This window comes from Cricetulus griseus, chromosome 3 (assembly GCF_003668045.3).
Source record: "Cricetulus griseus strain 17A/GY chromosome 3, alternate assembly CriGri-PICRH-1.0, whole genome shotgun sequence".
Lineage (NCBI taxonomy): Eukaryota > Metazoa > Chordata > Mammalia > Rodentia > Cricetidae > Cricetulus > Cricetulus griseus.
The window spans coordinates 57,736,477-57,760,068 of record NC_048596.1 but is presented as its reverse complement, the minus strand read 5'-3'; the positions used below and the strand labels follow the sequence as shown (position 1 = coordinate 57,760,068).

At 44.3% G+C, this 23,592-nt stretch overlaps 1 protein-coding gene across 1 annotated transcript; it reads right to left on the bottom strand.

The window, feature by feature from the left end:
• Positions 1–3,059: 3,059 nt before the first annotated feature.
• On the bottom strand, positions 3,060–23,015 carry LOC100773435 (tumor necrosis factor receptor superfamily member 26-like). The gene is made up of 10 exons (XM_035441599.1): positions 23,004–23,015; positions 22,793–22,880; positions 21,669–21,797; positions 20,719–20,830; positions 17,636–17,712; positions 13,489–13,629; positions 12,286–12,330; positions 9,887–10,403; positions 4,155–4,352; positions 3,060–3,528 (listed from the first exon to the last, which is right to left on the bottom strand). The coding sequence occupies exons 1-8, from the start codon at positions 23,013–23,015 to the stop codon at positions 10,378–10,380; spliced, it is 630 nt and encodes a 209-aa protein (XP_035297490.1). The 3' UTR covers positions 3,060–3,528; positions 4,155–4,352; positions 9,887–10,377.
• Between the last annotated feature and the right edge of the window lie 577 nt (positions 23,016–23,592).

Below are 23,592 nucleotides of genomic sequence, written 5' to 3'. Positions count from 1 at the left end.
AATCGCCCCTTTGGTCTGAGCTGAGGTAGAGGTAAGAGTTAGTGGCTGGCTGCGTTACTTTTCTGATCTTCAGCTTGAAGCTAGAACCCCAATATTGATCTCTGAGTCTTTTATTTTATCTGCAACAGAGAATAGAGTTCTATCAAGTGAATAGTTCCAAAGACTTTTATCTGTTGTCAAGATGTATGTGTATGTGTGTGTGTGTGTGTGTGTGTGTGTGTCTCTCCAAATACCAGGGCTGGCAGAGTAACTAATGAAATCCAGTTCAACAGGACTTAGTAACCTTGTTGTGGTGTCCAAGGCTCCTGATCAACCCAAGCAGTCCACACAAATCAAGATCTTCGTTGAACTGGACAGCAAACACTCATGGGTCAGGGACAACAGTACAGACTTAGCTGACTGCACCCCAAATGCTCATCTCAGCAAGTATTTAGGCACAAAAATTGCAAAGTTACAGTTACATTTTTCCACCAATCAGGATTCAGGAATTAGGGACTTTCCTAGGAACATTGTTCTGTGGTACACTTATCTTGCTCTCACTGGTTGGTTCACTCAAATATGGTGGGTCAGTTTATCCACCATTCAGGTCTCACCTTGCCAACCAGGGTGTCAGTTATTCAGAGAGGACTGGGGAGGTTTGGGGAACTTAAACTTTATTCACTCTGCTTTTAAGATGGAAGTATTATTCAAAATGGCTCAGTTTGTTTCTTTCTTACAGCCTATGTTGGTTCAAACTTGTAGATTTTGACCCTGGCAGTTAAGCCATTTTTAAGCACAGCATAATTCTGTAAAAAAGTTTCTTGATGATAATTAACTCAATCCTATGTGTACAACAAAGCTTAAGACATGTTCACATTGAAACTCTTTACCAAGTACATATGGCCTCTTCCATAAAGATGGATTCTGTTAGCTGGGCATAGTGGCACATACTTTTAATCCCAGCACTTGGGAGGCAGAGACAGGTGGATCTCTGAGTTTGAGGACAGCCTGGTCTACAGAGTGAGTTCCAGGACAGCCAGGACTACACAGAGAAACCCTGTCTTGAAAAACCAAAATTAAAAAAAAAGTTGGGTTCAGTTGAGTCAGAAGCAATGTTCAAGATATGGATCTATGAAGATGAAGTTTCCGTTCCACCTCATCCTGAAGCCAATTAGTCCCAAATAAACACACAAAGATATTATTTATGTACTGTTTGGCTGATGGCTTAGGCTTCTTACTGGATACTTATCTCTTAATTATTAACCCATAACTATTAATTTCTCTATTTTCACATGGTCTTAGCTTACCAAAGAATGCCCAGACCTGTTACTACTTTGGCGGCTACATGGCATCCCTTTGTGGCCTCTCTCTGCCTTCTTCTCCCCAGCCTTCTCCTGATCTGGTAGCCCCACCTTTCTGCCTGGCTACTGGACAATCAGTGTTTTATTCATCATTGAAACATGTTTCAAGAGAAACATGTTTACAGAAGGACATCCCCCATCTTCTCCTCTTTTCTGTCTAAAGAAAAAGAAGGGTTTCAACTTTAATATAGTAGAATTATATATAACAAAACAGTAAGAACTATAGTTAACAATATTTAGTCCATTAACATTTGGAAAAATTAAAAAAAATACGCTATCTTCTAGCCTATCTTTGTGAGTCTAAAGTTTTATATGTAACTTATCTTTTATCATAACTCAGGAAAACCATAACCATAACTATCTGACTTCAACTCCATCAAAGACCACAGAAGGATAATATATAAACTCTAGAATTGACAGAGACATCTCACTGCCTGGTCAGGCACTCAGAGTTCCTCTGTAACATTGGAGCATCCATCTTTGGCCCATAAGGCCACAATGTGTCTGACAGACTTCTCAGTGAAGCAGGAAATTTTAAACTGTCCCACCTATATTGGCAGTTTGTCAGTCATTTTTCTCTGTGTCCTGCAGAATGTTTGGCAGACTATTTTATGAAGCAGGAACCCTATAGCACTGTCCCATCTTGTTTTCGCAGTCACTTTTCTGTGGGTCCTACATGCCCATTTTATACATCACTGTCAAACAGTCCAGATAAGAGTAGTTTCTTGCCCAAATGGCTAGTCTTGCCATGTCAAAGGCAAACCTCATTACAAGTTTCTTTGATGCCCATCTTCCTCCTTGAAGTAATTGGTATTGCTAGGAGCAGTTGTGTCTCACTGTCATGAAAAACCCTAAACCACCGGGCAGTGGTGGTGCACACCTTTAATCACGGCACCAGGAGGCAGAGGCAGGTGGATCTCTGTGATCTCTTTTGTTTTTAAAATCAATTTTTAAGTTTTTGTCAGGTTCTATGTGGAAGTTTGTACAACCAAGTTGCTGGTGCCATTTTGTTATGGATATTCTTTCCTGCCAGCCTGGTCCCAAAGACACATCATCCCCAAATGAACACTCAGAGAGCCTTATATTAATTATAACTGTTGGCTGATGACTAGGGCTTCTTATTGGCTAGCTCTGTCTTAATCTATGTATTTCCACTCGGTCTTATCTTACTGGAGAAAGCCTGACTCGCCTCCTCTCTTCCCAGGAACACATGATGACTCCTCTCTGTCTACACTTCCCAGAATCCTCCACTTCTCCCAGACCCGCCTATCTTGCTGCCCTATTGGCCATAGTGATTTATTCATCAACCAATAAAAGAAACATATGTACAAAAGACATCCTTAGATATGGATCTAGGGAGAAAGAGTCTGGGATAAACAAACCCAATAGTCTGGGAGATTCAAGTGTGGCCTGGCCCTAGAGACAGCACAGGCCACCAGGCTTTCCCAGTTTTCTAGGTGAAAATCAGGTTTACATCTCCCCTGTTGAGATAACCCTGCCTGTTTAACTTTCCTGGCTTCCATAATGTTTCTCTGTGAGCACAAGGACCTTATGCCGTCTACAAGACATTAGGTCCTCAATAAAAAGATATTTTGGGGGGTATGGGAGATTGAGACAGGGCTTCTCTGCATAACAGCCCTGTCTGTTCTAGACCAGGCTGTTAGATTTCTGCTGCAGAGATTGGTGATGAAACACAAAACTGTGGACCAACAACCCACGTGGAGTTTATTGAAAAGTTGGGGGGAGGGAGATGGGGGTGGATTGTCAGCCAATCCAAGGAGAGACAAAAAGGGGGAGGCAGAGGAAGTTGGAACTTTTAAAGGGAAGACCCACATGCTCACTGAGGTTCCACCCATGGGCATTGTCCTCACACAGGTCTGTAATGCGTGACAAGTGATATGGTGATGGCATAGCTCGTCCCTGTGTGTGCCCCATCAGTCATCAGGGGGTGGCGTAAGCCTTGTGTCAGTCCTAACAATCCCGACTCTTGTTTATCATAAAAGGTGGAGAGTTGGGTGTGGCAGGTTAGGGAACGGGGACGTAGAGTTCTCAAGGCTGCTTCCTGCTGACCTTGGGGGTATTCACCATCTTTGGGGGTCCTGAGAAAGCTGGGATGCTGCCACGTCCTGGGGTAGCTGGTTGTTTCATCTTAGTTCAGGCTGTTAGGAACTCTGGCACCTCTTTAGACCTGGCAAGATGTTGACAGAGTAGAGGACAAGGCTAAGTTTGGAAGAAAAAAAAATTTTCTTACTTTTCTTTAGGTCCTGGTAATTGAGGGGAAGATTGTAAGATGAGGGAGGGGTTCCTGAGGAGTCCTAACATGAGGGAAGGAAGTCCTGGGACCAGGGAAAGATTGAATAATATTTATTTGGAGTGAATCTGATCTGTTTGTTTGGATCTGATTCGGCTCCCTGAAACTTACAAGAATCCTTAGAGTTTGTGAAAACATAAATATTAGACACACATTAGCAGCATATTCATGCTATAAGCAACTTGGCTGAAAGCATTAACATTTTTAAGTTGACAGATATTTTTAGGGCAATGAAAAGCATCTTAATCTTGACCTTGTAGTTATGATTGTGTAGTTGTATTGTAGAACTTTAAGCTGGCCAGACTACAGGTCGTCAAAAGCATCAGAGTTCTTGAGAAGAATAAGATTTTACCTGAATTAATGATTAAAGAATAACAGAGGCTTGTCAGCAGGCTGCATAGACAGGCACCCCAAGGTCCTCCATCCATGGTTGTGGGCTGCAGGACACCTGCCTCCTGCTGAAAGCATGGAGCCTGTGAATTGGGAACTATACAAAGACTCACCTACTGTTGACCCAAGCAATGTGGGTAAAGTTGATTCCACTGTCCTGTTGTCCATGGTCCAAAGAGTCCTTTGCAGCAGTTGAAGTGAAGAGCAGGGTTGCTCAGTGACTAGCGTTGCCACTAAAGTGAGATGGACTTTCTTCAGTGCCCACCAGTCTTCTTGGAGGAAATGGGGTGGCGCCAGCAGCTGGCCTGTCTCTATGTTATAAAAAGTTTTTAATAAAACATTTTATATGCCATGTTCTCTAGGTCTCTGAGCATTTGAGGGCTATCTGTCTATTTAATATCTCAGCAATCAAAAATTTGCCTTTAGTTAGAAAAAAAATCCCCTTTTATAATAAAAAGCTGTACCTTTGTAAACAGCTTACAGGATGGACTGAGTGGTATAAATATCTTGTTAACTTGAAATAGACCTGTATGATTCTAGATGTTCATTATCATTTAAAGATACATCAGTTAAATTTAAGTTGTATATAGAGTTATCTAAGTATAAAGTTAAATTTAAATTACATGTACAGAGATAAGAAGGACTGGATAAGGGTAAAAGGGGGAACCAGAATGCAATTTCTGATCTGCACATTGTAGACAGGAGATTTAAAGGGACAGTAGACTTAAACTGCCAGTGACAAGAAGACAGACACACTACAGATAGAACAGGGAGCCATGGAAAGGCACAGTATTCCACAAATGAGCCATGCAAAACAGGGCCAGTGAAAGAAGAAATCAGAGACAAAAAAAAATAAGCAAAAAAGATCTGACAGCTGGGTTTGCCAGCACAAGCAGCTGGAGTGGGCATGCCTACAGCTAGGTCGTGTGGTGAACTTGGCAGTCCCCAGGCTAAGCCACATGGCCAAGATGGCAGCTACCATAAGCACACTTCTACCAGCAGAAGTGACTTTTTCTCCGTGAGTGAGGCAGAAAGTTGTGTGAAACCAACAGGACACCAGAGTCCAAGCAGCACAACATTCAAAAAGACCACTGTAGGTCTTGGAAACGAATGCACCAGTCTATGGAAAGTAATAGGGTACAAAACCCCAAAGATCCCTCGTGGATCTGAAACTAAACCCGAAAACTTCAAACCTCATTTGTGTGGAAAAATGAGACTGTGGACAAAACTGCTGGACACTGGAAAATTGATTGCACCCGCTTTGCCTAGACAAAACAAGGTCAGTCTTTTCCATGTCCCTCTTCCACAGAGAGGAAAAACACCTCTCACCTTATAGGCCTGGCAAAGATTGCTGTTCTTTGAGACATCTGCCTCCAGCGGTAATGGTGAAACTTGGGTATGGCTAACTGTATATGGACTGGCTTCTAACTGGCTTCTGTCACTTTTTAGTAGATTCGGATAAAATATACCCTTCTCAGATCTCTGAAATATTAATGGTTGTCAGCTTGACAGCATCAGACAGTCAGATCCACTATAGGCTATAGTCAGCATGTTAGCCGATAAACTAATAGCTATCTACTGTTCAGTCACAAGTTCAAGGTTTTTAAGTTTATTTTGGTTGTCATCTAAGTATAAACTTAAAGGGCTTTTCATCAGGCCAAAGGCACCTCTGTCCAATCCATACCTGGCTCTCTGGACAGAAGAAAATATACATGCTTCTAGCCCACATCTGTAGTTTTTGCTAGGACTCAAAGTTATAAATATGTTCCTGCTGTTTGGACAGATAATCAGATATCTGCTTTTTCTGCACTGTGGGCTTCAGTAAATAAGTTTTAACCTTTGTTCCTAGTTTAAACATGTCTTAAACAGGTTTCTGCTTCTGGTAGACATCTGAGTATCAGTTGCTGACTGCAGGCTGTTCTAAGTAGACTGTGAGCCCTGGACTTGCTGTGGATGTGAACCAGTCCAGCTGATGTGTACACCCCCTGTCTCTGCAACAGAGTCTGCCAACAGCCCCTGATGGATTCCCCATTGCCTAAATTCCTTTTTTTTTGCTTTTGACTAGCATTTCAACCTTCTGGGGTCCCTAACTTTGTCCCAAAGTCAGCAGGAAGTAACATGGGAAAGAATATGCCGCTAATTTTCCCTGGTTAAAATGCTAAGTCAGAAGGAACTCCCTTGCATGGGGATGCCAATATCTCTCACTCCCTGATGGGGGCGCTAGAGAGACAGCAATTCCATGATTGGAATTTCAAAAAAAAAAAGAAAATGGGGGAATGAAGGGACCAGCTCCCCATTTCGGCAGCCATAACAGCTTGTCTGACCTTGTCTTAGTCACTAAGGTCAGATGCCTGCCCCTGTCGGCAGCCACAACAGCTGAACACGTGCTTGTCTGACCTTGTCCTAGTCACTAGAAAGTCAGATGCCTGCCTCGTGGCAAGGAACCAATCAGAAGTTAGCTGGTAGAGCTATGCTTTAAGGCTCTGGGTGTGCTTTACAGACAAGTGCACAGCAATGATGCGCAGAGCATAGCAACCACCCTGGGAGGGCCTATGGGGCATAACAACCAGTTGACCAATCAACACAGGGCAAGCCCTCCAAGCCTGGAGGCACACCAATCCTGAGCCTGTGTGTACCCCTAGATACTCCCCTTACGCTGCCCTACAAGATCTCTATGCAGCCCCTTCAAGCTGTCTTTGCTAGCCATCCACCATGGCGGGTGGGTGAAAGACCCAAGCTAACATGGGGTTAGCTCGTTAAACAACAAAAAAGCCTCATGCAGTTTGCAGCAAGTTTTCGAATCTGCCTGGTGATTGGGGTGACCGAGGTCCTGGGCTGGGACCCCGGAAGCCTGAGTTTTCTGGGGGTCTAACAGCATCTGCATGGAGAAGAAACACGGTAGAAGGGCAGTAGAGATAGAACAAACAGAAAAGTGAAGGACATTTTGAACAGGAACATAAGAGTTTTAGTGAAACAGGACATTCTTAGGTGAAAGGAGGTTCCCTCGGAGGTAGAAGGAAGCTTGGATATAGGTTAACTCCTCTTATCTTCCAGTTTACTGAGAGAAGTTAGATAAATCCCACAAAATTTTGGGGTCTAGAGTACTTTTTTGGGGCCAGTGTGACTGGTTGTCCAAGGAATATTTGGGCCATTTTTTAGAACTGAGGTGAGTCTGGATGTCTTAATGAATGGCATTAAATGTAGGGGTTTTAAATTTTTCAGAAGGCATCCCAATGGAGTGGATGGGCTTATCTCTTTTGCTGGTTTATTTCCCATGGGTGAAACAAGTGAAAAAACGGCAAAAGCCCCTCTCTGGAAGCTTGTCAGCTGGGGAAGGGTTCCAGGGGCCCCCCTGAAAAAGACCCAGTGGTCTGATGAGGACTCAGCTGTCCCGAAAAGTGAAAAGAAAGAACCCAGTAGTCCCCAAAGCTGCTAGCCGCCAAGGGAGCAAACAGCTACTGATGGGGTCACCCATGGGAAATATACCGGGAATGAAAGGGGGTCCACCATGACCATTAAGATCGTGGTCGGGGGTTCCCTTGTTCCCAAGAATACCAGAAGGGTGCTGGACACTCAACGGTCAATCCTTCATGTTCATGGAGACACTTACGCCGACTGAGAAGGGGTTCCTTTACAGAATCGGTGCTGATGTTGCATGGAGAGTCTCAGAAAACCGGTGAGATGGAGGGTGGGCTGTTGATTTGTGTGTTAGGGTCCCTGTGAGGTCCCGCCTGACTGCCAGTGGGCAGTGGGGGAAATCAGAGGGAGAGCCTACCTACTTTTCGGGCGCCAAAAATGTTAGATTTCTGTTGCAGCCATTGGTGATGAAACACAAAACTGCAGGACTGGAGAGATGACTCAGAGGTTAAGAGTGCTGACTGCTCTTCCAGAGGTCCTGAGTTCAATTCCCAGCAACCACATGGTGGCTCACAACCATCCATTATGAGATCTGGTGCCCTCTTCTGGTGTGCAGATATACACAGAAGCAGAATGTTGTATACATAATAAATAAATAAAATCTTTAAAAAAAAGAAACACAAAACTGCAGACCAACAACCCACGTGGAGTTTATTGAAAAGTGTGTGTGTGTGTGTGGGGGGGTGGATTGTCAGCCAACCCAAGAAGAGACAGAGAGAGGGAGGCAACTTTTTTTTTTTTTTTGGTTTTTCGAGACAGGGTTTCCTCTGTGGCTTTGGAGGCTGTCCTGGAACTAGCTCTGTAGACCAGGCTGGTCTCCAACTCACAGAGATCTGCCTGCCTCTGCCTCCCAAGTGCTGTGATTAAAGGCGTGTGCCACCACTGCCTGGAGGAAGTTGTAGCTTTTAAAGGGAAGACTGCACATGCACACTGAGGTTCCACACATGCACAGAGTCCTCACATAGGTCTGTAATGCGTGGCGAGTGATGTGGTGATGGTGCAGCACATCCCTGTGCGTGCTCCGTCCGTCGTCAGGGGGCGGGGTCAACCTGATGTCAGTCCTGACACTGGCTGTCCTCGAACTTACAGGGGTCCTTCTGCCTCTGCACCATGAATGCTGGGATTAAAGGCCTGGCTAAATTTTTAATCAGTTAATCAACTTATGTAGACATACCTTCTTTTGAGGAATTCTCATCTACATATGCTCACTGTAGCTTGAGAAGAATCAAGTCTAAGGCTAGTTCTTAGGCAGATTCCTGGGGGTTGGATAGCCTAAAAGCATAGACACTGCTCCCAGTGCCTGGTGTGACAGAGTCCATAGTTGCTTAGGCAGGCTTTCCAGGAGGTCTTTGTTGTATGATTATTTGCATAACAAAGCACCTTATCTGGGTCACACCCTGGTGTACACTTCAGGCTCAAAGGACATTTAGGTCCTCCTAACATTGGCTCCTAGGAAGACATTCTGAGCACCATGATCCCAAACTGGCTCTAACTGACAAGTTCAAAGCACAAAGCCTCATATCTCTAAGGCAACAGTGGGCTTCAAGGAAGGAAGCCCTCTGTCCACACACAGGACTGCTGAGCTTTGCACAAGAAAGGGCACATCACATATCTGGAGTTCACGGGAGGAGCAACGGGATGGGTGCTGGCTCCAAATTCAGCTGGGCCTGTACCAAAAGGTACCTGACTCTAGCTTGAAGGCCTAACAAACACATGTTTTTAGCAGCTAAATTGTCACAGCTTGCAAACACATATATAATTATTAGTCTGGGAGGCCAGTCCCAAGTTTAGAAACAGCACTTTTATAGGCAGAAGTTTCTGTCCTGCCAACTGCTCCCAAGTAACTACACAGAAACTTATTAATTATAAATTTTGGCTAACAGCTCGGGCTTGTTACCACCTAACTCCTACATTATAAATTAACACATATTTCTTATATATGTTTGTCACGTGGCTTGGTACCTTTTCTTAGTGAAGGGACCAGAGCCTCACTCAGCCCCCTGCTTAGCAGCCATGACAGGCTATAAAAAAGACATGTAGGCCTCTAACACAAGGAAACTCCAGATCCTCTGGCCTCCCAGAGCCTAGGGTCAAAACTGAACACAAAGAAACTCTAGACACACTCCCCACCCTCTTACTCCCCACCTCCTGCTGCCTCCTACTTGGTTTCTGGGAACTGTCTGGCCACGAAAGAAACTCCAGGGGAGATCAAAACTCCCCTGTAGTCTCTAGGATACAGTTCTGAAAACTATTGGTGTCTATATACAACAGGCAAGTAATAAGACAAAGCCATAGAAACCACAGACTGTTTCCTCATAGCACTGACCAATGAGAATAATTGATACACAGGTATTTCATGCCAAAATATGACTTTGAGAAATTCTCCTAATTGTTCCCAAATTTCAACCAATCAGAAACAAAACCATACCTACTGATGTAATCCTTAACTTTTGTCTTAGCAGTAGACAGGGAACTTTGCTTCCTCTGGTGGCTGCTGCATCAGCCAGCTAGACGAGGTCCCTGTCATGGTTGGATGAAATAATAAAACCTTGCTTTTACGGTTCGGTGGGTTTATCTCCCTGGTTGTCTTTGGGGATCTTTCAGACTTGGACACAAGACTCAGTACAGCATGCTCATCTTGCTTCTCTTTGTGTCTACTCGCAACTTCCAGACTCTGATCTTCTTCCCAACATCCTCTTAGTTTTACTCCTGCCTAACCTCTACCTGTCCAGCTCCTGGCTAGTCAGCTTCTTTATTAAACTGGTCACAGTGACATATATTCACACCACATAAAGGGACATTCCACAAGCACTACCAAGCTTGCTGTGTTCACTGCTTCCTCTATGCTCGTGCTCAGGAAAATCAATGTCTTTAAATCCAGTGAGCTTCATGAATGTCATTTGTTTGCTCATTAGAACTTCATAACTCCGTTAGCGTGTTGGAGGCTGGAAAAAAGACAAACCAAGAATCTACTTGTATTTCTGGAACATTCTGGAGGAAAGTTGCAGCATTTCTGTGATTCTGCATCTCAGGACATGAGAGGTTCTTTGTGTCTCCAAGTAATCCCCCAGTGGTCAGGAGATCCAGGTTGGAGAAGAGTCAATATGTCACTAACCTACTATTCATCTATTACTTGTGGTAGAGAGCAGCCAAGCCCAATATGGCTTCAGTCTTCCTTCTGTCTCTGTCAGTTCTAGAGTTTATATATTTTCCTTCTGTGGTCTTTGATGGAGTTGAAGACAGATAGTTATGGCTATAGTTTTCTTTAGTTATTATAAAAGATAAGTTACATATAAGACTTTAGACTCACAAAGATGATGGAATATTTTCTTTAAATCTTGCTAAATGTTAGTGGACTAAATATTGTAACTATAGTTCTTACTTGATAACTGTTTTGTTATGTATTTAATATGTTAATGTTAAAAAACCCCTCTTTTTATTTAGAGATGATGGGGTAAGTCCTTCTGTGTATATGTTGTCTTATTGGTTGATAAATAAAGCACTGTTGGCCAATAGGTAAGCAATTATATGTGGGTCTAAGAGTCAAGGAGGATTCTGGGAAATGTAGTAAAAGGAAGGAGTCGCCATGTGATCCTGGGAAGAGGACACATTCTGCCGGTGTCCTCGATAAGATAAGTATTTCTAAAATATATCAAATATATAGATTAATGGTTATGGTTGATAATTAAGACTGAGCTAGCAGATAAGAAATCCTAGTCATTGGCCAACAGTATTGTAAATCATAAAAGACTCTGTGTTATTTGGGGGCCCTAACGTGGCGGCGGAAGCAGGCAGCTGGCAGAAAGAGTTATCGTTACATAACCCCATGATAGCTCCCTCTATTAAAATATTTCTTTCATTGTTCTCCCTCTCTGTCCCTCCCCCAACTTGACCACACTAATTTCTCATGTTCCCATCCCCCTCTCCTCCCCTCCTCCACTCGCAGTTATCCAGAATATCTCATCTATTTCTCCTTTCCAGGGTGATCATTGTGTCCCTCTTAGGGTTCAGGCACTCTTTTATAAAGATAAGACACCCCTTTGATTTTTCCATGCCTCATTTTCTATGCAGTGTTGAAATCACTAGAACTTCAGTTTCATCCCAGCACAGAATTTGGCTCTCATAAAGAGGACACAAATGCCATGGCATGATCTAAAATCCACAATTCAGGATGCCCACGTCTCCCTGGCTCTCTAGGACTGCATTGCCACTCTAACAAGAGCTAAGCACTCAGCAATGGGAGGATCAGGAGACAACATCATGAATTTTTAGGAAGGTGCTTCAGGCACCACAGAGCCTGGGAAACTGGTGTGGTGGTGTTTAAGGTGGAGGAAAGAGCATCTCGAACTCTTGGTCAGACTCACTGTTAAGAACATGGCTGCTCATCCAGGGAGCCTGGGTTCGGTGCCCAGCATCCACAAGATGGCTCAGTAATTCCAGTTACAAGGTATCCAGCATTCTCTTCTGGCCTCCACAGACTCTGCATATACACAGTGCACAGACATATGTGCAGGGAGAAAAAAACTATGCACATACTTTTTGTTTGTTTGTTTTTTGAGACAGAGTTTCTCTGTGGCTTTGGAGGCTGTCCTGGAACTAGCTCTTGTAGACCAGGCTGGTCTGGAACTCACAGAGATCCACCTGCCTCTGCCTCCCAAGTGTTGGTATTAAAGATGTGCGCCAACACCCGGCTCTTGCACATACTTTAAAAAAATCTTTTTATTTAAATTTCAAGATCATCCTCAGCTACATAGCAAGTCTGAGGTTAGCCTGGGCTATAAGAGATTCTGACAGTAAAACCCAAAGGATTCCCAGCACACTACTTACAGAGCCGAATCTCCTCTCCTGGAACACATGGTGAATTTAGACTCCCTGGTGCAGTAGAAGAAGAAAGAAATGTAAGGAGAAATGTCTTGAATGCATGGCAAACTCATACTTGTGTTTCCAGAACCTGGCAACATACAGCTGAACCTCTGGCTGGGGAGGGGGTTTCAGAAGCCCCTTTGGTCCACTCCTCTGTCCCCTGCCTCAAGCTGGGCACCCTGGAAGGTGCTATTGTCACTGTGAACCCCTTAATCTGAGATGCTGCTTTTGACACTATTTGGGGCTATTCTATCTGCAATGAGAAAGCCAGAGCCTTGTCAAGCCTCTTCTGACACGGAAGAGATACCTCAGAGGTTAATAGTGAATACTGCTCTTGCAGAAGACCCCAGTTTGGTTCCCAATACTCGTGACAAGAAGCTCACAACCACCTGTAATTCCAGCTCCAGGGCATCTGATGCTTTGTTTTCTGGGCACCTACATATATTCGATGTGTGCTCACACATACACCTACACATGCATATTTCTCATGAATACTCAGACTTACTCTAGCTTTTGCTTACCTCTGATTTTATTTTATTTTTGTTTGTTATTCATTTTCCCCCGGATTTCTCTGTGTAGCCTTGGTTGTCCTGGAACTCACTCTGTTGACCAGGCTGGCCTCCAACTCACAGAGGTCCACCTGCCTCTGCCTCCCAATGGCTGGGATTAAAGGCATGTGCCACCACTACCTGACTAAGAGCTGTTTTCTTAAGCTTTGTTCCAAGATAGTTCCTAATGGAAACTTATAACCCTTGACTTGGATAGCATCTTTTTGAATTTATTTTATTCATCAAAACTCTGTGTAGGTTAACATTGTTAATATCAATTAGACAATACAGTTAAGGAAAAGCCACCTTCTTGACAATCCATAGATAAAAATGCCCAGTAGGTTGAGATAGTACACACACACACACACACACACACACACACACACACACACACACACACATTAGGTACAGGCTGTGGGGAATTTTCCCATAACTGCTAGAGAAAGAATGCAAATTAACACATGTAAAAGCAGAGGCAAAAGATATTCTGTAGTCTGTATTTCTTGCAGACTTTGCAAAAAATGAGTTTCCTCCATCAGAAGTCATTTCTGGTGTGTTGACACCTTGAATATTAATTTCTATTTTCTATAATAAATGATAATGGCTCTCAGCAACTCACCTCTTTTACAAAAATACCAACTGGTTTTGATGACAGCAGCAATGATGATGATGACAGCAGCAATGATGATGATGACAGCAGCTATGACAACTACAATATTCAGAGCTTTAGGCAGGCAGAGACAATGAAAGCCTGACTGTCCTGGAATGAGAGAGAAGACTACTGAGGCAGAGCTGAACACATCTGTCTTTATTAGAGTGACAAACAGCAGAAGCTCCCGCTTCCTGTCCAGGCTCAGAGGCCACGTGGTCCTGCTAATGTCCTGGGAAGGGGAAAAGGGTGTGCCTCACCAAAATGGTAGCAGGTGACTCTGCTCCCCACAGACTGCTTAGACTATTCAGGATTCCTGGCCTCACTTCTTGTAAAATCATAGTCCAGGAGAGCTCAGGAAGCAGATGCATGGAGGAGGGAAAGGGCTAGAGGGAACTGTGGCCTGAGGGTCAGGGAAGTCTTTCTCTTCCACACATCACTCAACCTAAGGTTTCTTAGTCTCAGGTAAGATCTTTATATTTAGCCTGGTGGTGGTAGTGCATGCCTTTAATCCCAGCCCTTGGAAGGCAGAGGCAGCCTGATTTCTGTGAGTTCGCGACCAGCCTGGTCTACAGGAGCTAGTTCCAGGACAGCTTCCAAAGCCACAGAGAAACCTTGCCTCAACCCCCCCCAAAGATCTTTATATTTATTATGTATTTATTTATTGGCTTTGGTATTAAGCATTCTTCTGAAATTGTTGCTCATTATTTACCTTATTTTTTTAAGGCAGGGGCACAGCCAGGGCCTTGGCTTCCGGCCCAGCTCTGCCTCTGACCCTTTTTTTTTGTTTTTAAAGATTTTATTTATTTATTATGTATACAACATTCTGCTTCCATGTATATCTGCACACCAGAACTCATTACAGATGGTTGTGAGCCACCATGTGGTTGCTGGGAATTGAACTCAGGACCTCTGGAAGAGCAGTCAGTGCTCTTAACCTCTGAGCCATCTCTCCAGCCCCTATTTACCTTATTTTTAATGTTTATCTTTATGTGTATAGGTGTTTTGTCTACATTTATGTGTATTGTGTGCATGCCTGCTTATGGCCAGAAGAGGGCACCAGATCCCATAGAACAGGAGTTACAGCTAAGCGGCCATGTGGGGGCTGGACATTGAACCTGGGTCCTCTGCAACAGCAAGTACTCTTAATCAATGAGCTGTCTCTCCAGGTCCTACTTATTTATTTATCTTGCCATGTAGCCCTGACTGGTCTAATACTAAGTAAATGGCCCAGACTGGCCTTCAATTCACAGCGATCTTCCTGCCTCAGTAGCCTAAGTGATGGAACTACAGACCTGCGCTGTCACACTTGGATATTTTACTTTATTATTTATTAAATTTCATTTTATTAATATTTATATTTACATGCTCATGTGTGTGTGCACATATACATTCTCTCTCTCTCTCTCTTCCTCTGAGACATGTGCGCGTGTGCACGCACACACATGTAGAGGCCAGAGGAGGACATCAGGCATCCTGCTCTATCACTCTCTGCCATACTCCCTTGAGACAGGGTTTCTCTCTCCCTGAACCTGCAGCTAAGCTAACAGCCAGTGAGCCCCAGAGATGGAATCACAGTCACACCCATGGTTCTGAGATTTGAACTCAGATCCTCATGCTTGTGTAGCCAGTGCTCTTATCCACTGAGCTTCCTAGGCCCATTTTAAAAACAGACAGTTTACTGTCTGTTTTGCATGTGGAGGGCAGAGGACAACTTTGTTCCATTTTTCTCTCCATTCACCTTTACATGAGTTTCAGGTTCTGGGGATTGAATTCTGGTTGCCAGGCCCAAATGGCAAGTACTTTTATCCTCTAGGACATGTTGCCAGCCCCTGCTTGTAGGAATTTTTTTAATGTGTCCAAGTGTTTTGCCTGTACATGTCTATGTGCACCATGTGTGTGCCTAGTGCACAAAGAGGTCAGCAAGAGGGTGTCTAAAGCTTTGAAACTGGAATAACGGTTGTGAGCCACCACATAGGTTCTAGGATTGAACCCAGGTCTCCGCAATAGAAAGTGCTGTAAATCCCAGAATCATCTCTTCATCCCCCTCCTGCTCCTAATTTTTCATGAAAACTTTCTTTCTTTCTTTCTTTCTTTCTTTCTTTCTTTCTTTCTTTTCTTCTTTCTTTCTTTCTTTCTTTCTTTCTTTCTTTCTTTCTTTCCTTCCTTCCTTCCTTCCTTCCTTCCTTCTTTCTTTCTTTCTTTCTTTCTTTCTTTCTGTTTCTTTCTTTCCCTCCCTCCCTCTCTCCCTCCCTCCCTCCCTCCGTCTTTTTGTTCTTCAAGACAGGGTTTCTTTGTGTAACAACCCTAGGTGTTCTGCAACTCTTATCTGTAAACCAGGCTGGCCTCAAACTCACAGAAATCTGCCTGCCTCTACCTCCCAAGTACTAGGATTAAACATGTATGCCACCACTGCCCAGCTATGAAAACTTTCTTTAGGATTTGGGGGGATGACTTGGTTGGTAAAGTGCTGGCCACACATGTGAGCATCTGGGTTTGTATCCCTGGCACCCACACAGTGCACATCTGTACCACAGCACTGGGGTATCAGGGCAGACCCACAGGAAGATCCCTGGAGCTTGTTGCCTAAGCCAATCTGGCTAAACTGGTGAGCTCCAAGTTCAGTGAGAGACCCTGTCTCAAAAGATAAGGTATAGGGCCTGGGAGGTATCTCAGTGGCTGACAGCACAAGCTACTCTTCCAGAGAACCCCAGGGCCCAAGTTTGGTCAGGTGGCTCACAACCACTTCTAATTCCAGCTCCAGAGGATCCAACACCCTCTTTCAACCTGCCCACACAGCATATTTCATAGATGTGCATCATACTACATTATGCAAGTGTGCGTGTACCTATATGCATTAAATACACATTTTATAAAAAGAGAGAGGAATGGAGGAAGACACCTAATGCCGGTTTCTGGCCTCCATACACAGGTGCACACATGTGCTCATGCATTCACACATACACAAACACACATTACACACACACACACACACACACACACACACACACACACACACACACACATATATATATATATATATATATACAAAAAAACTTTCTGTGGAAGTGCACAAGCTAATTTGAAAGGTAAATCAACACAGCACCGCTCTCAGCGGTGTTCAGCCTACATTATAGAAGAACAAAGAGGGTTTGAGTCCTTAGGCATCAGGACCTAAGGCGAAAGCAGAATTGGTGACAGACACACAAAAACAGAAAGCTTGGACTCACAAGGACCTTGGTTTGAGACTGAGGTACCAGGCACAGAAGCTGCAGCTAGACTCTGGGATTCTGTTTGCTGACTAAGACAAGATTCTTACATTTTGGGTTGTGAGCCTAGCCTGTAATGGCTGAGCCATCTCTCCAGCCCAAAGACAAAATTCTTGACCTGCAGCCCCCCAAAGAAAATCCAGCCCACAGCTTGCTTTTGTAAAAGTTTTTTGGCACCTGGCCAAACACAGTCATTTGTTCATAATCTCTGGCTATTTTTTCTATTGTGGCAGAGTTTAATAGTGACTACAAATGCCAATGTTACCTTCTCAGCTGTTTTAGTTTGGGTTTCTATTGCTGTGATAAAACACCATGACCAAAAGCAACTTGGGGAGGAAAGGGTTCATTTCAGTTTACAGCTTGAGACCATTGTTCAGGGATGTCAGAGTAGGAACTCAAGACAGGAACCTAGAGGCAGGAACTAATACAGGGTCCATAGAGGAGCTCTGCTTATTGGCTTCTTCCTCATGGCTTGCTATGCCTGCTTTCTTATAAACTCCAGGACCACTGGAGTGGCATCATTTACAATGGACTGAGCCCTCCCACATAAATCACTAATTAAGAAAATGCCCTATAGACTTGCCTGCAGGTCAATCTGATGGCGGTCATTTTCTCAATTGTGACTCTCTTTTCCTAAATTACTTTAGCCTGTGCTAAGTTGACACAAAAACTAGCAAGTATACCAGTGAACATTTGGGGAGGTATTTTAAGACAGGGTTTCTCTGTGTAGCCTTGGATGTCCTAGAACTTGCTCTAGGCTGGCCTCAAGTGCTGGGATTAAAGGCATGCATCACCACCCCCCAGCCAGTGAACATTTTTTAATGTGCGTTTAGGGGATAGGTCCTTACCTGACTCTGAATCTGACATTTCACACAGTGTATTCATCGTGGCATTGCATTGCCTGATGACTTTGTCTTTAGGACAGCTAGAAGGAAAGCAAGAGTGTGTTACTCCCTCATACCCAGGCAGTCCAGAACATGGAGTTAGGAAGGACCAGCCCCACCCCAGCATGGCCCTGCTACACCTTTTGGCCATTCTGGCCAAAAGCATCTGAAGAGATTAGACTTTAGGGGTTTCTGTTATATTTAGGGAAGAACCCTCTCTCTACCTTCCTGGAGAGAAAGTCTGTCCCACCACATAGAGGGAAGTCTGCCTAGAGACAAAGAGAATGTGAGTAAGGAAGAGGCAAACATGTACAGACAATCAAGAGCCTCCATCAAACCAGAGCTGACATAGTCACATAGTCAGTGTTTTCTGAGTTATGTTTATGGATATATAACAAGCCTCACAGATGCAAGCTATTGCCTGGTATGGTGATGAACACCTTTAGCCCCAGCTCAGGAAGCAGATGCCCGCAGATTCTTGTGAGTTCCAGGCCAGCCAGTGATAGTAAGACCCAGTTTCAAAACAGTGTGTGTGTAGAGATGGCTCATTGGTTAAGAGCATTTGCTGCTCTTCTAGAGAAAGTAGGTTCGAGTTTCAGTATCTACACGGTGGCTCACAACCACCTATAACTGTATAGTTCCAGGGGATCCAATAACTTCTTTGGGTCTCCACGGGCATCAGACATGCAGGCAAACTCTATAAATGCACATAATAAATAAGTAAGTAAATAAATAAAGATTCAAGCTATTATACAAGTGGCCTTATTGCTAGAGATACCTCCCAAAAATGTCCTCCCAAACGCATGTGCACCTGAAGCCTTGGAACTTCACCTTGCTTGGAAGCAGGGTCTTTGCAAATGATGCTAAGTGAAGTTGGAGTCACACTGGGTTAGGGTGAGCCTTAACCAAGTGATTAGAGTCCTTACAAGAATAAAGTATAGACAGAAGCACAGGAGCAAAGCCTTCGTGGAGAGGGAGGTGGCAACTAGAGTGATGTGTCCACACACCAAGGAATGTCAGGAATCGGTGCCACCACTAGAACTTAGAAAAGGCCAGGGAGTAGGCTCCCAGAGGAGTGGTTCTCAACCCATGGGTCTCAACCCCTTTCACATGGGTCATATATCGGATATTCTGCATATCAGATATTTATATTTTGATTCATAACAGTAGCAAATTCACTGTTATGAAGTAGAAACAAAAATAATTTTATGGTGAGGATCACCACAACATGAGAAGCTGTATTACAGCTTGAGGATGGTTGAGGACCACTGACCTAGAGTCTGCAGAGGCAGTGAGGACCTGTCAACACTTTTGATGTTGGACTTTTTGACTCCAAAACCATACATACGAGAATAACTTTTTGTTTTCATTCTCTGTTTATGGTCATTGTTAAATGGCCACCAGATTATTTTTACCTTTTTTTTTTTTTTGTCAGAATCTCACGAAGCCCAGGCTGGCATCAAACTCACTATGTAACCAAAGATGACCTTGAACTTCTGATCATCCTGCCTCCATGAGTACTGGGATTATAGGCATACCATTACACCCATATATATGGTACTGGAGATTGAGTCCAAGGCTTCATGTGTGCTACAAAAGCACTCTACTAACCTAGTTATATCCCTGGTCCCACAGAATTCCTTTTTTAAAGTTTCATTTTATGTTTAGATGTGTGCGTGTGTGCGTGAGTGCAGGTGCCCACAGGGCATCATATTCCCTACAGGGGGAGTTACAGGCAGTTTTGAGTCCCCTGATATGGGTGCCGTGAACTGAACTTAGTTCTTTAGACACACAGATCATATCTTAGCCCTGAGCCATCACTCTAGCTCTTTTCCCATTCTTCTTCTTCTTCTTTTTTTTTTTTAAAACCTGGAATAGCCAAACCAATTCTAAAAGGGTTTATTTTTTTAATGCATTTATTTTTATGTGCATTGACATTTTTGCTTGAATGTATGTCTATGTAAGAGTGCCAGATCATAGGCAGTTAGTTGTGAGCTGCCAAGTGGGTGCTGGGAATTGAACCCAGATCCTCTAGAAGAGCAGCTGGTGCTCTTAACCATTGAGCCATCTCTCCAGCCCCCTCTCCCCCCATTCGTAATTAACAGCAAGTCACTTTTGTCATCCTCTCTGCCTAGAGTTCTTTTCACCTAAATTTTCCTTCTTTCTTTCTTTCTTTCTTTCTTTCTTTCTTTCTTTCTTTCTTTCTTTCTTCCTTCCTTCCTTCCTTCCTTCCTTCCTTCCTTCCTTCCTTCCTTCCTTCCTTCCTTCCTTCTTCTCTCTCTCTCTCTCTCTCTCTCTCTCTCTCTCTCTCTCTCTCTTTGGTTTTTTGAGACAGGGTTTCTCTGTATTGTTTTGGAGGCTGTCCCAGAACTTGCTCTATGGACCAGGTTGGCTTAGAACTCACAGAGATCCGCCTGCCTCTGCCTCCTGAGTGCTGGGATTAAAGGCATGCACCACCAACACCTGGCCTCACCTAAATTTTCTATGGTTTCATCTCTCCCTGATTCACCGAGTCTCTACCCAAAAGTAATCTTGTGATTCCTCCAGGTGAGTGTGCAGTGGTCCTCATGATCACAACAGTAGTGTTTTTTTCAGACAGTATCTTTACTCCAAGCTGATCTCAAACTTACTATTAGTTAATTTTGAACGCCCGATCCTCCTGCCTCTACTTCCCCAGGGCCAGGATCACAGGCTGCATCACCACTGGTTTGTGAAGTTCTGGGGGTGGAAGCCAGGGCCTTGTACATACATACTAGGTAAACACTCTACCCACTTAGCTTCATCCCCAGTCCATCATTAATGGTCTTATGCTATGCATAAATCTCTATTGTGTGTCTCTCACTGTTGGGGCTCCAAGGTTGTTAGTTGAGTGAGTTAATGAGTGAGTGAATGAATGAGCAGCTTCCAGGAGGAAGCATCCTTTGTGTGATTTCATCTGTGTGGCTGGTGCTACCCTAAGGAGCCCCACAACAGACAGGGTCTCAGAGACTAGGGGACTAGAGGGCGGGAGTGGGGAGCTACACCATTGTCCCTCCCACAGCTGGTACCTGCTGCATGAAAGGCACCTCTCCACACAGTTTTCAGAGTTACAGTAGGTACCCTGCTTACACTGGCACTCACGATCAGAAGTCTGGAAGCATTCAGACACCTCTTCTTGGTCTGTGGAAGCAGGGAGGCTGCAGGTCAGTCATCAGGGTGTCAGTCTGTCTCAATGTACAACACTCTATGACACAGGAAAGTAATCTGATGGAGATGATCTTCTGTATGCTGTGAATATATGTTTCTCTTATTGATTGATGAATAAAGCTGTTTTGGCCAATGGACATGCAGGATGTAACCAGGCAGAAAGTATAGGGGGTGCTACCAGACTAGGAGAATGTGAGGAGGAGAAAAGCAGTGAGTTTCGAGAGAGACTCCATGTAGCCACCGAAGGAGTAAGCCACAGCCTTGTGACAATACATAGTTTAATAGAAATGGGTTAATAATTAAGAGAGAGATGGCCAATAAGCCTTAGCCATTGGCCAAACAGTTTATAAATAATATAAGCCTCTGTGTGTTTATTTTGGATTGACAGGGCAGGACAGAAACTCCACCAACAGTAAACTTCACAGGCTCTTCATCCTGGGCACATAATCAGCCTTCATTCACCCTGTCATCTAACACAGGGACAAAGCAAACACAACGACCACCCTCCCTTTTCTTCTACAGAGCCCTACAATCTGGGCTGGAGAGGAATGGGGGGCCTACCTTAGGCCTACCCAACCCCCAAGCTTCCTTTCAAGCAAAGGTTCTACCAAGGAGTGGTACTCCCAGTCCTAAGTGTGGAGGGAGGGGGGAAGGGGAGGGGGAAAAAAGCCTATTAGGCCTTTGTGTCAGATAAAGAGTATGAAGAAGCCAGTTTGTCATCTTGATTATCTGTCTGTGGCCCATCTTCCTATCAGTCTGCCTGTTTTAGCTATCAGTGGAGAGGCTATCCCCACCCCCATGGCACACTTACCATCCCGACACTGAGAGCAGCGAAAACAGCTAGACTCACTGTTATTGTGGTTCATAAAGAATCCAGATTCACATGGGATACATTCACTCTTACCATGGTTTTCCTGGCATTGTTTAAAGATGTATGTGCCTATGTGAGAGAAGAAAGAGGTTTTTGGGGGCCTAGCAAAGCCCTGATCCCTGAAGCTCTTGTGACCTCTCTACACTACCCACACCTGGGTCCCCAACCTCCTTGGAACTTTCTAGTTGGATACCCAACCACAGTCTTCATGCTAAACTTAATGTGTGGAGGCCTTGCACTACCCCTGGGCTGAGACTGATGTCCTGCAGAGTGTCTGAGCAAGCGAGTTCTTCCTCTCCACTCCATAGTCCTAGAGAGCTGGCTTACAAGAGGCCTATGCATCCATCTCCCTGTCTCATGCCAGGCTGCTGCCTGCCCATGATGGTTTCACAGAACTCCCAAGTTTAAAGATGAGGTCCTTGCCCAATGTCCCCACCACGTTAGTTATACTGTGACCATCTTCTCAGCCTATGACAGAAGCACAGGAGAGAGGGCTACACCTAATAATATGAGCTCTGTGCATGTGTTGGCTCCCACAGTGTTCAGTCAGATCAGCCTCATCTCACTATTTCTGCAGTGTGCTTGTAGGGATGTGCCCACATATGGCTATGTATCTGCAAGTGTGTACAGGTGTGTGTACAGACCTAAATGGGTGTCCACAGACTCGTCGTGTGCACATAGTGTGTGGGTGGGTATACTTGCAGGTAGGTATGCATACAGATGTGTGTTGATAGTTGTGTGGGTACAGGGGTGGGGTCCAAGTGCAGACACTCATACCCACTCTCCACATCTCCTTGCTGCTTCTATAGAACACACCACATCCACCTCTGGACCAGTCTCTGGTTTCTGTCTTCCAAAGCCAGGGGCAGTGCTTCGGTGGGGGAAGGGGTGGATAGGAGGACAAGTAGCAGCTGGTTGCTAAGGTGATGCCCACTTCCCCTTTTCTGTCAGATTCCACCTCTCTCAGTGCAATCTCCAGTTGAGCCCTAGCTAAAGGTCTGTAGCACTTTTCCCATCAGAAGGCCAGGCTTGTGGAATGCTCTGGAAAGCATCCTGGAACTCACCAGCAGGACAAAGTTGGCAGCAGAGGGTGTCAAATTGGAACTCATTTGTCCCACACTGGCTTGTACTGTTTACACTGCAAACTATCACCTAAAATCAGAAAGGGGAAACACAAAAACACCCATCTATTGGTGACTCTCAGCACCGAAGAGGTGGATGGCTCCCACCCTGACCCCGGCTACCAACAGACCCTTCCTGCAGAGCACACACTACAATTTTGCTCATGTCTCCTCCCCAAGTCTGTCTGACAGTAGTTGGGGAGCAGGTGACACTCTGAAGATGTGTTCTTCAGTTTCCAAATTTTGGATGGCTTTGTATCTTTGCCTTTGGTGTGTAGCTGGTACAGCTGTGAGCCTTTGCTGTCCGTGAATCCTATGTGCTCTAGTATATGATTTTTTTCAGTGGCCATATCTACACTTTAAAGTGTTTTCTTTCTATCCACTTATGTGTATGAGTGTTTTGACTGTATGTATTATGAACATCATGTGTATTCCTGGTGTCCTTGGAGAAAAGAGGGTGTGGATCCCTTGGGACTGTGATCCACCATGGGGGAGCTCAGAATCCAATCCAGGGCCTCTGTAAGAGCAGTCCATGCTCCTACCCTCTGTAGTTGTCTCTCCCTCCAGCCCTGCATCTAAACTTTAATAAAGTATGTTTGTGAAGTTATATGTATCTGTGCACAATATTGTACATGTGTATGCGTGTGTATACAAAGAAAGTGTGCTCATATGGTCTCAACTGTTTATAATCTTATTGATTTTTTTTCTTGAGATATAGCCCTAGCTGAACTAAAACTCAATAT